The 17,414-nt window shown below is 31.9% G+C and overlaps 3 protein-coding genes across 5 annotated transcripts; 2 read left to right on the forward strand and 1 right to left on the reverse strand.

Moving 5' to 3' along the window:
- Nucleotides 1–307: 307 nt before the first annotated feature.
- LOC122403533 (calcium load-activated calcium channel) lies at nt 308–1,343 on the forward strand. The gene is made up of 4 exons (XM_043407098.1): nt 308–457; nt 553–630; nt 707–1,026; nt 1,185–1,343. The coding sequence occupies exons 1-4, from the start codon at nt 397–399 to the stop codon at nt 1,275–1,277; spliced, it is 552 nt and encodes a 183-aa protein (XP_043263033.1). The 5' UTR covers nt 308–396; the 3' UTR covers nt 1,278–1,343.
- Nucleotides 1,344–2,131: 788 nt separating this feature from the next.
- LOC122403540 (putative mediator of RNA polymerase II transcription subunit 26) lies at nt 2,132–15,804 on the reverse strand. Of its 3 annotated transcripts, none has more exons than XM_043407130.1 (10): nt 15,767–15,804; nt 15,472–15,652; nt 14,342–14,407; nt 13,400–13,584; nt 11,162–13,053; nt 5,254–5,480; nt 4,706–4,862; nt 4,304–4,621; nt 4,057–4,216; nt 2,132–3,876 (listed from the first exon to the last, which is right to left on the reverse strand). In XM_043407130.1, the coding sequence occupies exons 3-10, from the start codon at nt 14,342–14,344 to the stop codon at nt 3,042–3,044; spliced, it is 3,777 nt and encodes a 1,258-aa protein (XP_043263065.1). In that variant the 5' UTR covers nt 14,345–14,407; nt 15,472–15,652; nt 15,767–15,804; the 3' UTR covers nt 2,132–3,041. The 3 variants fall into 3 exon arrangements, with proteins under 3 accessions (XP_043263065.1, XP_043263056.1, XP_043263047.1); XM_043407121.1 differs by having other exon boundaries at nt 14,582–15,652; XM_043407112.1 differs by lacking the exons at nt 14,342–14,407; nt 15,472–15,652; nt 15,767–15,804 and adding an exon at nt 14,069–14,183.
- Nucleotides 15,805–16,268: 464 nt separating this feature from the next.
- Nucleotides 16,269–17,382, forward strand: LOC122403561 (28S ribosomal protein S18b, mitochondrial). Its single transcript, XM_043407155.1, has 5 exons — nt 16,269–16,508; nt 16,572–16,722; nt 16,864–16,961; nt 17,033–17,163; nt 17,242–17,382. The coding sequence occupies exons 1-5, from the start codon at nt 16,443–16,445 to the stop codon at nt 17,369–17,371; spliced, it is 576 nt and encodes a 191-aa protein (XP_043263090.1). The 5' UTR covers nt 16,269–16,442; the 3' UTR covers nt 17,372–17,382.
- The last annotated feature ends 32 nt before the right edge of the window (nt 17,383–17,414 follow it).

The raw sequence follows: 17,414 nt of genomic DNA on the forward strand, positions 1-17,414 counted from the left end.
TACCTTTTTACAGTTATATATTAACAATAAGATTCTTTATCGATATAGTTTTAGAAGAGAAATAACGTCGAATAAAATTATTAAATAACAAGGAATATTTATTGCGAAATAAAGACTTTATAATGAAATCGTACATATCCTTAACCGAACGACTTTTATTTGCCTGAGTTCTGTTTCTTGAATTTTATTTTAAATTATGAACATTTTTCAATTATTTTTCATAACGTAAATATGTAAATACTTATCATTAAAACGATAGATAATAGTAATTGATTTCATACCCATTCACAGTTATTCAAGACTCCGTATCAAAACAGTGAAAGAATTTTTAACATAGCAATACACGGATTACATGCCTAAATAATTTAAGCAATATTTTAAAAAAATTCTATTAACATGTGGGCAGATACTATTTTAATTGTATTTATTAGTATCTGTACAGCTTTATTAGGAGAAGGTATAAGATTCTTAAATATTTCTTGTTCATAATTTGAGGTTATATCTCAGCTTTCATGTTATTGTTTTCTTAATGTATTTTAATATTATTTATAGGTTTAACATGGTTAATGGTTTATAGAACAGAAAAATATAAAAAACTGAAGGCCGAAGTAGAAAAACAAAGTAAAAAGTGTAAGTTTCTATGTGATAATAACTATGTTAAAAGTTTCAATAAGTTCATTGCATTGTTAAGTAAAACTGATTGTAGTGGAAAAAAGAAAGGAAGCACATGGTGATTCGCTGGATAAACAACAGAAGAAAAAAATTGAACGAGAGGAAGAACGATTAAAAAATAATAATAGAGATTTGTCTCTTGTGAAGATGAAATCAATGTTTGCAATTGGATTTGCATTTACTGCTCTGCTCAGTATGTTTAATAGCATTTTTGATGGTAGAGTAGTAGCAAGGTTACCATTTGTTCCAATAAGTTGGATACAAGGTTTATCACATAGAAACCTTCCTGGCGATGATTATACAGAATGTTCGTTTATCTTTCTCTATATACTATGCACTATGAGTATCAGACAGGTATATACTTATTCTATAAAATACAACTTCAAATTAATAGCAGTAAATGTTTTGACAGTTATCTTTTAGCCTTTAAATATATATATACATTTATACATTTTTATATCAAAAGTACAGTCCTAATTACATTAGTTAAAAGCTATATTAATTTTTTACAGAATATTCAAAAGATGCTTGGATTTGCCCCATCCAGAACTGCAAGTAAACAAAGTGGAAGTATTTTTGGTCCTCCCCCTCAACAATTTAAATAAATTATTTTACATAATTTATGGTTGATTATATAATTATTATTTAAATTTTGATGACGTTTTGTAAAATGCTTGCTCTTTCAGTTGACAAATGACTGATATTAAAAGAAATTATGTTTAATATATATTAAAATTAAAGTAAAAAATATAATATATTTAGTTCACATACAATAAATATATATTTAATACTGATATATATGTTCTTTTTTAATTAACGTTATATAATACATTGATTTCATAAAACTTATAAAATTGATAGATAATTGTTGAAATACAGAATCTTGAACTTTTTTTAATGTAGCAAATTTATAATTTTAGTAAGAGAATGTAACTATAAACCATAAAAAGCACAATTCATATATAAAAATCGAAAGATGAACAGGAATATTTAAAAATAATATAGAAAAGTAATAAAATGAATAGGAGCCTTTGAATTGGTATAGTAATGCATCATATTTTAAAAAATAGTTATCACTCATGTATTCCTTCAAGCAGTTCTTATACAACAATCAATGTTATATACAAACGTAACAATCAATCATATACAAAAAAGTAACCACTACCTTTAATCCGTAAAAAATATTTAATACAATTATAATATACTAATGATCTGATTTATGAAGCACAGATTCAAAATTATTAATGAAAATGTGCTCTATAAATGTCATCACTTTGCATTAATTACTTAAAATCATACATACATGTTTTTACTAAAAATTGTTGCTCTTTTTATATTATTACATTCCATTTAAGCCTAAAACAGTCTCTTGTTATTAGAGCTAGCGATATTTTATACAAAATGATACAATTATGATATTTACAATAAATCTACATACACGACTAAATGTGAGACATCTTAATTTAATAAAAAGTTATTTTAACTCGTTATTTGAACTTTTGGTGTTACAATGTTCCGTTGTATATTATGCTTAATTCGTTTCAACAGCATTTTAATTACATGTATTTATTAGTAGAAAGCGATTGGACATCCCTACCCGGCAATCTTGAAAGACAAATACTCATTAAATTGAAATTTGCACTTCCTGCTCATTAGCGTCACACATTTTGAAATTGCTAATTGTCATGTTAGTAAGATTAAAATTTGCGACGATCTTGTTAACTTAATTACCGTTACAATTACCCCAATCGTATTTGCGATGGTGGATACCGTCTGTAAATCGTGAACGCCAAAGGAAGACATGATAATCGAGAATTTATCTACGTGACATAGTCCAATTTTTCAGTATATTCTGAAATATATATAAATAAACAAACATTTCTTTTTTTTTTAGTAGTTTCAGACTTTCAATATCTTTTTGAAATCATAATAAAAAGTGACGCCTAGGAACTTCTTGCCGTCCAGCAGCCGATGAACCTATTCATTTCTTTCCGTTGTCATTTTAAACTTAATGCAGTTTCCGACCATGAAATTCTGCAAATATCACTCATGAAAAATAAACTTATCATGCTGTTCTTCGTAATATTCAATTTCTATATTATGCAATACAAAGAAATCGAGAATTACTCAATATCATTTAAGTCCCGTGAAAATATAACTGTATAGATGTTACTTTATGCGACTGATTATTCGCATCGTTAATAGAAAATTGCACATTATCATTGATGATCGCGCCTGACGCGTGATTGAGTCCGATATAATTGTTTACGTACGATCATCCACTTTTATAAATTCATTCAGAACGAATGAATTTTCATGTCACGTTATAACGAATGTGCCGATGAATTTTTCGGTTCTTACAATTTCCTTCAAAATGGTGGACAGTTTACTCCAGGATGAAGATATTGACACTTATCACCAACTCGGCAATAGCCATTTTTAGAAAATTGTCTGCATACCGGCGGTTGCTTCCCGCTTCCCCTCCACCCACCGCCGCCCCCCCTCCAGCCGCCTCTTCCAGGTGGCCCCCCACCACCTCTGTACCAACCAGGTCCAGGAACGCCTCTGCCTCTACCATGCATTGGACCACCGCCTCTAGGGCCTTGAAAGTTAGGTCCAGGTCCGTACATAGGACCAGGCGGGCCTTGAAAATTATTCGGATTCATATTATTAAATCCCATATCTTCTGGACCCATCATACCATAACCTTCTTGTTGATTATACATAGGTGGTGGTCCCATCATTCCGGGTGGAACCATTGGTCCCCCTTCCATTCCTGGTGGGAATGCATTCGGCATATTTCCCATTGGATTCATTCCCATTGCGTCGGGTACAACAACTTTTCCATCTCCCGTTCTCCATCCTCCTCCTCCAGCAGGTATTGGTCCGACCATGTCTGGACCCAATGGGCCCATGTGAGAAGGTCCTATTACTTGTTGAGACATTTGAGGTATTGGACCCAATGTAGCCTGAGGACCCATAGGCGCCATTACTGGCTGTTGATTATGAGGAAACGTTGGGTAATGGAAGTTTGACACTACTGGTGTTTGAGGTTGCAACTGAGGTTTTGGTTCTGGCCACGCCATAGAAGTAAAGTCTTTCTCGCTTTCTTTATTTCCTGTAAGGTCATCCAAAGGAATGATTTTGGGATCACTATATACATGATGACGTTCTTCATCGGGCTCCGCTGCAGAGTCTGGAATCCTGTAATTGAAACATACATAAATTTTTAGTAAATAGAAATTGATGGTACTGGTCGAAATTACACATGGAAGCTTCGACCAGTACCAACTGCCAATATAGAATATACTGGATCATATATTAAAATGTATTTCATATAATTAGTAAAGAGAGCATAATATAAATATCTTTGTGCTTTCTTACATGCTTCGGTTGAAGTATAGCGCTTGTAAAATGCCCTTTTCTCGAGCGTACTGTATATCTTTTTCTCTGCTATCTTTTCCAGATTCTACTAAGGCTGGAGGTAGATCGATCGGAATTAAGGGTTTCCATCTTGTCCTTTCTTCCATCAAGTCTTCATTACCTACAAAATTGTATAAATCATTAATTAAGTTTTATCTTATGTTTCGGTATTAAAAAAAAATGTAAGGATCATTTCTCGACCACTTACTTAATTTTCTGGCCATTTGGAATGCTTCTCTCTCGTTCTGCTTCTCCATTTGTTTCATATCGGTAAATGTTTTTGTCACATTAACCCTTTCTGTCTCATCTAGCTCAAAGTATCGTACCGATTCCAGATCTGTCTTCCATTTCAGTACTTTTTTGGGCCCTTTTCTTTTCTGAAGTAGTAAAACGCTTCTTAGCCCGTCGACGTAACGGATTTCTGGATACGAACTAACATTTTCTTTCTTCGTCGAATCAGATACCGAGGATGAGTCTTCAGGAGAATTGGAAGTCTTTTCTTCCATATCGTCATCGGGCGTTGGTGCTAATAGGTAATATTAAAAATTAGCTACCAAGACACAATGTTAAATAATACAATTTATAACTCAATAAGAACAAAATATCTTACTGTTACTTCCAGCGTCGTCATCGATATCTGATTTGAATATCCTATTTTCTTTTTGGTCATCCGTGGTTTCGTCCTTTTCTCTTCTAATTTCTTCATCCGAATTCTCTTTCTCTTTCTGCTCCTTATCTTCGTCCGTCTCCAATGTATCTTGATAAAACTGTAACCGAGAAACAAATATGTTTTTTTTTACGAATGGAACATTCAATTTTATTGCGTATTACAGCTAACAAATAAATTATTACATAATTCATAAGTCAATGTAAATTGTTTAACAAATTTCTTGAAAAGTATCTTTCTTCAAATTAAACAATATATTTTTATTATTATAAAACATGTATAATGCAACATCAAATCAAACAAAATTAATTAAATTATTTTTTACAGAGTAATTAAAATAATTAAACATAATAAAAATTCATTCCTATTACTGCTTAACGAAGTTAAAGATTACAAATGTTGTTCTGTACATGATAAATACAAACATGAAAATCATACATTTATCAAAATTTGAATTCTCATAGCGGGTAAAATTTTATAATTACACGTACCTTAAAGTTAGGTTTGACAACTACAGGTGATTTTTCATCGGCACTTGGTGGTGAGGTGGGTGGAGGTGTAACATCACGATTATCATTATTGGCAGTTTCTTGTTTCTTAGCATCCGTAGGACCGTCTTTCGTGATGGACGTCCTACGTTTTCTCTTCCGCGGTTCTTTACTCTTCGTTGATGCGGTCAAAGCATCCATAAACATATCGCTTTCTTGTAGAACCATTGCTGTAAAAAATAAATAAATGATCACAGTTAAAATAAAGAAAAAGAGAAACACGTTTATGCTAACACTACCAATAACTATTACTAATAAATGAATTATTTCGTTTCTGCGACTCCACTCCTGACTGCAAGAGAAATTTTATTATTTGTCATTGTAACAGTTGAATAAAAAAACTTATATAAACACACAATAACATTATTCCTTATTCTAATAACATTTTTATCAGTATCATTGTAATATTTAAAATATAGAATTGTGCGCGTCCGGTTTCATCAAAACCACAAATGCAAGCAGTGAAATTATTAATTAACAAATGGGACATATCAAATGTTGTTGAAAATCCGTGACATTCTTTGTCTTTTTGAAAAGGAAAAAATACCGCACTTGCAATCTCATTAATCCGTAATATCCGTATAATAAGATAGACCTGCAAAATAAATGTTAGTTGCATGAGTATTTAAAAGTATTTATTCTCGCGAACTGCTCGCATATGTACCTGTAAAATATCCTGAAAGAAAAAAACATATTTATAAATAGTCAAAATCGGAGACAAAAGTGTATGGACTACATCCTGATAAAGCTGAAAAGAAATAACACTTTCATTTCAATGAGTAAGCTAACGGAAAGTAAATTATGAAGAACATCTATAAAAACCTGAAATTAAAAGAGTATTAATTCTATAATAGCATAAAAAACGTTACTTTAAAATTGTTTGAAGAATGAAGCATCATTACGATCAATTGATAAAGTGAAACTTTTAAAAAAACCATCGAATGCACTTTGGCGCGTTACTGCGCTTCAATATCAAGTTAAATTGTTTCACAAAGACAATATCATTAGAATACATCCAACACGCGCGAATCGATAAATTTAATCGCTAAATTTTGGTCGACGAGATAGTTGTATTGTTCTAATTATCAAGCTAAATGTAAAACAAAGATATAAATAATATGTACGTATGCATGTACAGCGACGTTATGTCGTTTGAATTTCTTAACAGCGCGAAAAATGTAACAAGCTAAACATGAATTTAGATAACGTCGTAAATCTACTTGTTTTATATTTAATTCGTTGCTTGTATCATTAACAACATAATTCTTTTCATATGTCGTACATCGAACGCAAAAGTGGTGACTTTGAATTAAAAAAAAATTATAAACTTTTATTCTATTGGTATTTAATGTTTTAATATTGTCCCCGGCTTGATATAAATACACAATTCATGTTTCTAAAAGATCATACGACATTTAATGCATTTATACATCGATCATTATGTAAATCGTAGTTTTTTCACAAATACATTTTGATGATGAATAGAAACAAAGATTTTTTTTTGTGTATTTGCACGGTGGTCGATAATATCATTGAACATTTCTTAAAGTTTTCCTCATTTTGCTTTTTCTTTTTTCACAAAATTGTTATTATGATATTCACAACCGTAAACAGAGCAATGCAACGATTAATCGCTGTAAACAATATAAAAATTTGGAATCGAGCGAGTTCCGTTCAAACATCAAATAATTTCGTTTCGGTTGATGTACTTCTTTCTTTAAGTATGGTATGTATAATTGACGACGTTTTAGATAAATACGATTGACGCAACAATAACAAAAGTATTGTTATACGTAGGAAGAATGTGCAAAAATGATATATCTATCTGATAATGAGATCATTGTATAAATATTTCATGGAACGCATTCAATAAAAGTGATAACAGTAAACTGGGGAATAATATACGGGTTTAATTATTGTACGGCTCCAATTTTATTTCCATAAAACTCTCGGTTCATGTTCGAGTCATTTTTAAGTTTACTTCGCTCTAAAGATGTTGCAAATCACAAATTTACTTTTATAGTGCATCTACTATGTAACAATAAACATTTGCTTTTCCACATCTTATTTTGTATCTTTGCAAGACCTTCATTGTAATTTGTACACTTAATATTCTATTGTCTAATATAATCACAAATTTTACTGAAATTTTACGCAGTTAGCAATAATTCTATTTCTATCTTTTCTTTAATTTTTAATTTTTATGTTAATTTGAAACTAGCAACAGATAATGAAGAATATACGATTTTCTCAAATATTAAAAAAATGTCAGAAATCCATTTTCTTGCATGAAACGAAATATATAAAATTAATGGTAATGTGATCAGAAGAATTTGTAGATATTTATATACGTAAATAACAATACGTTAACGTTTATAAGAGAACTATGTATAATACGAAGATGAAACTATATTTGTACACATCGAATTTACTACAATTAATCCACTCTATTCTCTCTTTTGTAATATAATCGAGTGCGCAATATTGAAATTAATATAAACGAAAGAACGTTTACGTTTTCATTTGAAACAGTGTCTCGATTGTCATAAATTCTAAGGTAACGCGTAAATATATATTTTTTTTTTCCTCTCAGAGATTTATCTCCGACGTACAAATAAAAAAGTAAACGAAAAATAATTCGTAAATAATAGTTTCTAATATAGAACGAGCTATTGGGTTTTATTTTTCGTTCGAATTCGTTTCGAATTCAAATGCAAGATAGGTACCCGCATAGCGAGAATACGTTCACACTGTGGCGCGGATCTAAATATGTGGAATGGTTAATATATTACTACGCGGAGCGTAATGCTACTGCTACGAGAAACAGAGACTGGTCCCGTACGCGATTGCCTACGCGAAACCGTTGCAAAAACATCCGCCCCGGTACTCCGCAGACATAACGGAGAAGTGCGCCGTTGCGCAACTCCGTCGTAACTCCCGTTTCATCCTTCTTCGCGTCTAATTCAAATACAGGATTTTCCATTTCAGTCTATACGTCGAGACACTAAATTGTCCGAGTCCTTTAATTTCACAAAAATATTTATACGACATTGAATTTCGTGTTTCTTTTTCAACTAAATAGGTACTTGAACAAGATGAGAGAAATCAACCGCATTCATTGTCTCGAACCATGCCATATACTTTTTTTTTTTGGCAGAGAAGTAAACGTTTATGAGCAACTAAGAATATTCCTGTAAATTGAGCGAAAATTTCTTCTTAAGGAAAAAATATACGCGTTAAAGCGAGCTCTCGACAGTATTCATTGGCCGTTTGCAAATCATTTCTTTTAATACGATAAAAAGCTACATTCTCCGAAAGAATAAATACACGCGAATCCCACCATATATGTATATGGATTCGAAAAAAATAAGTTAATATTATGCTCATACTAAAGACAAGGCACAATATCGAATATTTGATTTTCATTATCCCAGCTTTCTTTCTTTTTTCTTTCTCCCGTTCCAATTTCTTTTCACCCGATTGTTAATCCGCGACCACTGGCAAGGAAGGTGACTTCTTCGCCGTGTTGACGTCGTCATTGGTAATAGACGATTATGTGTCGTGCAAGAAGAGGCCCGCTGATCCTACGGGTGGCTTGCTCGAAGTCGACGTGTCGAAACGCAGCATCGTAATTTTATGCATTCTCGGAAGTGCTTTTCATCCACGAGATTCCCGTACTGTCTTTCAAATGAACTTCCTCTGAACGTCGTATCACATTTTTTTCGCTTGTTTTTTCATCTACTCGTCTCGTACATACTATTTATTCTCTCTCTCTCGCTCCCTCTCTCAACATTCTTTCTCTCTCTCTCTCTCTCTCTCTCTCTCCCTCTCTCTCTCTCGCTCGCTCGCTCTTTCGCTCTCTCTATCATTCTTTCTCGCTTTCACAAGGATATCTCGGGACTATGTGCCCGAAACAAATTTCTATTCTCTCTGATGAATGCACGAACGTATTCGAATGATTCTGCAAATCCACTGTGAACTAAAGAATAATGTAGAATTGAAGATAGCGTATTGATTGTAAAGATTCTTTTCCCTTGTGCGGTGACACTCGAAACGATGTGAATTCTATTAAACATTTTACATCCAAACTTCGGTTACTGTTCGAATATTAATACCAAGTAAAACCAAGGAAACAAAATGGATTGTATAAGTAAATTTGAGAAACCTACGTTGCTGTGACTTTTACAGAAACGAACTAAAATATTTAAGATGCATGCAACCAAATCACCGCTAATTATATTTGTAAACTAATATCGTAACTTGTTCTACTTGCATCGTAATTCTACCGATTGTCTGAACATTGAATATATTTTATCTTGATAAATTACACCACTTTTGAAAGCCCCGACTTGGTTTTGCACCTTCCGATTTGTGCGATTAGTCACCGAGAGGATGGAAATCTGGATGGGCCCACGGTGTGAGTGTTTGCTTTATCAAGCATTCAGTGAGCAAGATGTATAGCAGAAACCCAAGAGTTAAATATTTCCAGATTTCTGATCAATTTATTTAAATGCTTAATAGGGTGTACATGTACAAGGGAAGAAGTATGGACAGACAAGAGTTTGGTTTGTCTCCTTACCTAGGTAGATTAGTAATATCCGATGGTGACTTCTATCGGTGTATCGTTCATCAGTGAACGGTAAAACACACACCCCGAATATTCTATCAATAAGAAAACACACCGTTTCTGTTTTAACCAAATAATTGTTTGAAAAAACTGCACGATTACTTTCGACGTATTGCTTATCGTCATATCCGATTTTGTGAGTTTAACCACACGACACTAGCTTTCGGAAATTTTGTACATACGATGTAATTAATACTTTATCGAAGATTACCTGCTTAATCTTCTTAACATAGGAAATAAATCGATGTTCAAAGAGACGATCCTAATGTCTTCATTCTTCAAACACGACGTTAATTATCGAGGCAAGCACGAGATCCAGTTTCGATCCACTTCCACGTGGGTCGATCGATACAGGTTTTCTTTTATCTTCTATAAGACTCTAATCGTTTAAAAAAAAGTAGCATAGGGTTCTAATATATGGTACAAATTAAAACAATACTGGCCTGAAAGAAATTGCTAATTAATTGGATAAATAAAAAACTATTATTAATTTACGAATCAACAATTGCGTAATATATAAAATATATATAGTTTGCTCATGCTTCTCCTGGAGCCATCCACCTGCAAACTCAATATTAAGAAGTTAGTAGTAGCATATATAATAAAAGAAACTGATGTTCAGAGACTGATTATTTTACATGTAATTATACGCGCCGAAACAAGTCACATAAACATTCTTTTATCGATAACTTTTCAATTTTTAAAATGCTGGTATCTTTCGTAAAGAGGTACTATATTATTATGTTACAAATCTAATGTACACATAATAATTAGTACTATCTATACATTATTCTTTTATACTTTAAAAAAACAGAAAATTTCAGATTATATTAATGCAATATGGTGTCGCAAATTTCTTTAGCGTGAATATTTTATAGTTTAACATACATTCAACAAATCTAATTAGTCTACTCATATAAGAATATAGACATTTAGTAATTGATAGAATTCATACTAATATAATTTATAAAATAATTTATAAAATTTCTGACGATACGAACGATTTTCAATTACGAAATATATCATTAATAACCTGTTAAAAAAAATTTTCTAATTTTCTGAAAACTTTACATGTAGTCTTAGAACATCAGTGTTAAAAACAAATTTAAGATGATATACACCTTGTTCCCTAATAAATTTAGTTGACTTATTGAAAAAAAATTCGTATAGATACATATAAAGAAAGTTTTAAGCATATTACTTTAGATACTGGATGATACTTACGTTTTGGTTTTGGTGGTATCAATTTGATGCCTCCTTTCTTCTCTTCGCTTGGAGGTGTAGTTGGGGAATCCAATGACAACTTAGCTCGTTTGTCTGTTGATGGAATAGCTTCTCTGAGTGGAGATGGCCTCTTCAAAACAGGTAATTTCTGGGGTATGACCTTTTTATCAATGATAGGATTTGGTTTCTTTGCTGATCTAGGTGGTGGAGGTTTTACTTCTTCCTCCAAACCAGTTGACCTGAATTTAGAATTAAACGTTTTCACAGTCTTTGGCCGCATTGTAGAATCCTGAGAATTTTTCCTACTCTCGATAGAAATAGAAATGTTCTTTTTCTCTGGCATTGCGATAACTTTCTTCGGATCAGTCTTATTTTCCTTAGAGCTGTCCCTCGAGTCTGTTGATGACTTTCTTACAGCTGCATCTCCTGATTTTTCTTCTTCCAACTTCTTTTTAGGTATTTTTCCTAACTTTGAACTCAATGCCTGTCCTTGTACTTTTTCCAGAGTCGCCTTATCCTTTTCTGCCTGATCTTTCTTTTGCTTCTCCTTTTCTCTTTCTTTGTCGGATTTAGTTTTACTAGAACTATGTTTACCAGATGAATTAGACGAGTGATGTTTCTCCTTGTCCTTGGAAGACTTATCCTTGTTACTAGAGCTTTTTGAACTACTACTACTAGAACTAGAGCGATGATTACTAGATTTGTAAGAAGTGGAACTAGTACGATGCGAACTGGAACTTGAGGTATGTTTAGAAGAACTTTTGGAGGATGAAGACGAACTATGATGACTTTTTTTATCTGAACTACTAGATTTTTTTTCATCTTTTTTAGACGAGTCCCGGTTTTCTTTATTACTAGATTTACTACTTTCACTACTAACATTGTCTTTAATGTCTTTAGAGTCTTTATTTTCTTTATTTTTAACAACTTCCACATCAGTACTGTCCGTGGAATCTATTACAGTCTGTTTCACTTCACTGGAAACTTGGTCTAATTTTTCAGATTGTGCAACATCTGTTTTATAACCTTGACCACTGACTACACAATCACTGAGTTCCTTAGATTCTGCTTCCTCAACAGTATGTTTCACAGCAGGTGTATCGTTCACAACATCTCCATTAATTTCTATATTTGTACTATTCGTATTTAAAACACTATTAATATTTGTAGCATCTGTCTCCACTTTTGTAAGAATTTGTTTACCTTCACGAATTGTAATTTTATACACAGGAACTGGGGATTGTGAAGATGTAGATACCACAACAAAAGCTGGCTTTTTTGATTGCTGTGATGATAATTGCTGTTGTAATTGCACTTGCTGCGGTTTACTAACAACTTGCAGTTGCAAAGATTGTACAGTTGTCCTTTCTTGCAATTGCTGTTGTTGCTGCTGTTCTTGCGGTTGTTGCTGCTGTTGTTGAATATGGGGTACTGCAATGGTTGTTGTAGAGTTTGGAGTAAATTGCAGATCTTGCACATGAACTGTTGCATTTTCGACACCATCCGAGACTTGTTGAATACCACAATGAATGGAAAACTGTTGCTGTTGTTGCGCTGATTCAGAAACCAAATTTGCATGTCCTAGAACTCCAGTACCTTGCACCGGAATTGTCATGATTTGTGCTGGCACAGAATTTGGTGCAGCTTCTCCTTTCACTATCTTTAGCCATTGCTCAACTAATCGACTAGCCAACACTCTAACACCTTGATGACTGCCTTCTTTTGATAGACCTTTTATTAATTTTGGACAATTGTTGCTTTTTAATCTTTCAATATCTACTGGACATAGCAGCAAAAGCTCAAGAAGTTCCTGAATGAGAGCCCAATTTTTTGCAAGAATGCCATCAGTGAGCCACATGTGAATAAGATTCCATCCTCCAGCACCCATAAATCTAAGAAAAACAAAAATTTGTCCAAATTCTAAACTATCCTAGATTGTGACATTTACTTCAGCATTATATAACACAAAATATTTTGATATTAATAAGTTTTATAATATTATAGTTCTCAACAAATGTTTGTAGGACTCGTATCAGTGAGTACGGTTTACGTGTCAAACCGTCCAATGGTTCTGAGTTCCAAGTTTCTTAATCTAGCATGTATTTTATTTTTCACATGACTATACAAATGTGCATGTCATGTGTCTCAACATGCAACATAAAAAATTTTTAATTTTGATGTAAGTGGTAACAGACTTATCAATAACCTCCTAATAATACAAAAAAAACATATACTCACTGACTAAGCAAATCGGTGTTTGTAGTTTTTAATATCTGAATGTAAATGCATTTTGAAACAAGTTTCTTCGAGAACTTTGTCATTAAATTAGCTAACCGATGAACTTCTTCTTTACTCTTAATGCCTCCAGTTGGCCCCAACAAAACGCTAAGACACTTCAATAATGATAATGGATCTATGCGCGGCTGAAAAAGTATATGGACAACATCACATACCTTAAAGTTTCAAAACACTATGTAGAATAGAGCTAATAACAAATCTTAATTAATTGTTTTGAATAAATAATATTAAATATTTTAAGTAAACTGCTACCAACTAATAACTTCATTTCTAATTTTTTGATAACTTTCTAAATTAGTAAGCAAACTTTTAAATTCAAATTTAATTGAATCAATGCACACGATTTATAAAATTTGTTTATAGTTTTGTACAAAATATCATTAATGTATCACTAGAAATTTAACCTGTACTAAAAAAGAAAAAAAGCGTAATGTTACATATAAATTGTAAATTAACATACTGTTATAACTTTCAATATAAATCATGTATTACATAAAAGTGTTACGTGAATCATATCAATAAATAAAAACAAAAATTTTAATCACAAAAGAACAATGAGAATATTACATAGAAATGCAAACTTAATAAAAAAGCGTAAGGATCATTTACCTTCCCCATTTTGATAGTTAAAATGAGTATTATGAATTCATATTAAATGAAATTTAGATAAACCATCGTTGTATTATCTAAATGCGCGTAGTGCACGACGATTAGATGTTGGCGATGCCAGAATTAGGATACGAGGTCACACAAGTGAAGGTTATTGATCCTACCGCTTTCCCCTTCCATTACGTCTGTCGCAATTCTATGTATATGGCGCCCTCTCTCAAAAAATTTGCGAAGTAAGGGGGAAAGTAATTGATTTTAATAAATTCGACTTACCATTTTGATGTTATTCTTGACGATTTAGCGCATATCGAAGTACAAACATAGGATCATGACGTAAATCTGTAATAAAACACAAAGATATTCGGGTTTTTTGCGGGAAAATCTCAACGTAGTTCTTGAAGGACAAGCGTAGTACGTTACAACGCCATATTGTTGAATATTCTCACGAACGTAAGAGACATAGGTAAGAGATTTCGTATCTATGAATAAATTACATTGCCAGATATTATTTACCTAAGCCTAAATGTACTTTCCCCGAAAATCATTCGTGAATACTAAATTCTTGAAACGTTTTCTTATCCTCATTGTCCTCTCATTTTACAATACGGAATCTACCTCACAAATCAGAAACGCCAATCGAAATGATTTTTATACCGAATCTTTTCGATTTGAATTATGCTTTCGTTATTTTTCATTCCCTAATGACAAAGAACTTCAAATACTGAAATTAAGCAACAGAAAGCTACAAATAGTAAAACTATCAGTACGAAATGTATGCTCCTCCAGGCAACGGTGCTCACTCGATGGTCAACTGGCAGATCTCTTCCTGCGCAATACTTCCGCGCATATCCCACCCAGAATGGTTACACAACCGACCAATCACGTTTCGCACCCCCCTAAAGTCGACCAATAATTGTCGCGACCCCACCCTATCACTTGACATCATCACCGAACAACTTCTATTTATAGCACACCATGATCGTTCATTTGTGCTGCATTAGGATTTTTTCCGAATTTATGAATTTCATATGTGTATACAATCACTAACACTTTTAGTAACGCTCTTCAATAATATTCTATTGCCACTCGTTCGATTTTGGAAATATAACGCATATCATGCATGCAATTTCTATTACGAAAACCCGATAATCCCGACAATATGTTCATGAATTTATCACTAATATGTACATTCATCGTTTCACCTTGCTTTTTTAGGCCTCAAATACTTATTTTTCAATTTCTTCCATTTTTATTATATCTATTACGAAATATACTTAAAGTTTTGTGGTACGTAACGTGCTGAATAATAAAACCGTACCACCTTTTGATTAATAATTTGAAAATTAAACGGTATCGAAAAAATATAGGCTTCGGCTTTTTTGAACGACAGAAAAGCCACTCACATTTGATTAATAATTAAATCCTTTTATGGAAAATAAATGTTCACAGCGATGCATAAGAAATTTAACATTTCTTATAGACAAAAGCGACGTGGCCCTATGCTTCGACGCAAATAGACTACGGATTCGGTGAATGCTACAAGATCGCCCAAAATCCGCAAATATCTTCCCGTCGATCTGCCATCTGTAATCAAACATTGTTTAAATTTTACTTTTATTACCTTAATGATGATTTTCTTGTGATATCTTGTTGAACAATTCCGAAATTTACTTTTAACTCGAGTAAAATTATCCTCACCTAACTACGTAGAAGCTGCTGTTACGCCCAAACCGGAAACGTCATATTTCCTTCAACAGAATCAAATGTCTGTTTATTTTATGTGCCGATTATTATCATTACTGTAATTTTGAATAATAATACTAAAATGTTAAAAATATTTAATTTAATTATAATTAATTATCAAAGCAAAAACTACGTCTAAAAATAATAAAGTAACTAAAATATTTTAGTAACTTCCGACGCAACCTACAATTTTCTTAATCAAATCAGCAACTTTTATGAAAAAAAGCTTTTATAATAAAACATGATATATCGAATGTAATGTAAACTTTTTGTGAGAATACAAAATACTTGATATATTTATGATAAAAGTTTAGAAATAGTATAACAAGAAAATATTTGTCCATATCAATATGCGATAGTAACAAAGTAAATATTTCTAAGTATTATGAAACGTAAGCACTATTAAACAAATTAGATTGAAAGAAGATAGAAAAATTTGTAATAAAAAAAGGTTGTAATATTAATTAACTATAATGTAAATGTTGAAGCAAGAGTTGAATCATATTTTATTTGAATTTGATCACGTTAATGTATGCATACGTGCGTGTATATATGATTTCTCTACTACATCGTACGAGTACTATTGCGTTCGTAATACAAATTATCTAAGAATTGTGTTAAAGAAAAAATAATGTCATTCGTATTGAATGGATTCCAATTGGCTGGATCAATTTTACGAACGAATTTAACTGCAAGAGTAAGAATTAACAGTATGAATATATTGAAACGCTTGTAACTTTTTAGATATCAATATTTTTAGGTTATACCTGTAAGATTTATACGTCTTTCGTTTGCACAATTTGATGAAGAAAATAAAGAAATACCTGCACCTGTGAAGGAAGTACCACCTCATAAGGATAGGAGTAAAATTATTCCTGTGGAGACTAGTATAAGATACATGCAAAGTGATGGTGAATGCCTACATAGAATAAATTTTTTCAATAACTATTAAATATACAACGAGTAACGAGATTGTTTGAACACTAGGCAAACATATTCTAGTGTCTAAATATTTATGTTAAATAATTATTACACGTAACAAATTATTTCAGCTTATAAACAAACTTATGGAAATGATCCTGTTTGGAAATTGTATAGACGAAATCATAAAGGTGGTATTCCACCACAAAAAACACGAAAAACTTGTATTGTACGTATTTTTTTTAAAAGTAATTGAAACTAGTAAAAATTTTTTAACTTCTAATATTATAAATTTTATAGAGAAAATCTGTAATCTCTGCTGGTAATCCATGTCCAATATGCAGGGATGAATACCTAGTGGTTGATTTTGTTAATGTAAATTTATTAAAACAATTTATATCCGATTATAACGGAGAAATCTTAAGTTATAAGTAAGTTCAATATTTCTGAATACTGAGAAAAATTAAAATATTTACGTATATTTTATTTATCCCCTTTTTTGTTCACAGAAAAACTGGTCTTTGTCAAATGTCTCATAAGAAATTGCTTGTTGCTATATTGAAAGCGAGAGAATATGGTTTACTTACATTTGATATTCCATTTAAATATTATGATTATTCAGAGTGGAAAAGTGCTTAAATTAAAAACCAATTTAGAAACTTATATTAATTAAAAAATAATA

Source organism: Colletes gigas, unplaced genomic scaffold (assembly GCF_013123115.1).
Source record: "Colletes gigas isolate AHSC1104 unplaced genomic scaffold, ASM1312311v1 Colletes_gigas_Sc00002, whole genome shotgun sequence".
Lineage (NCBI taxonomy): Eukaryota > Metazoa > Arthropoda > Insecta > Hymenoptera > Colletidae > Colletes > Colletes gigas.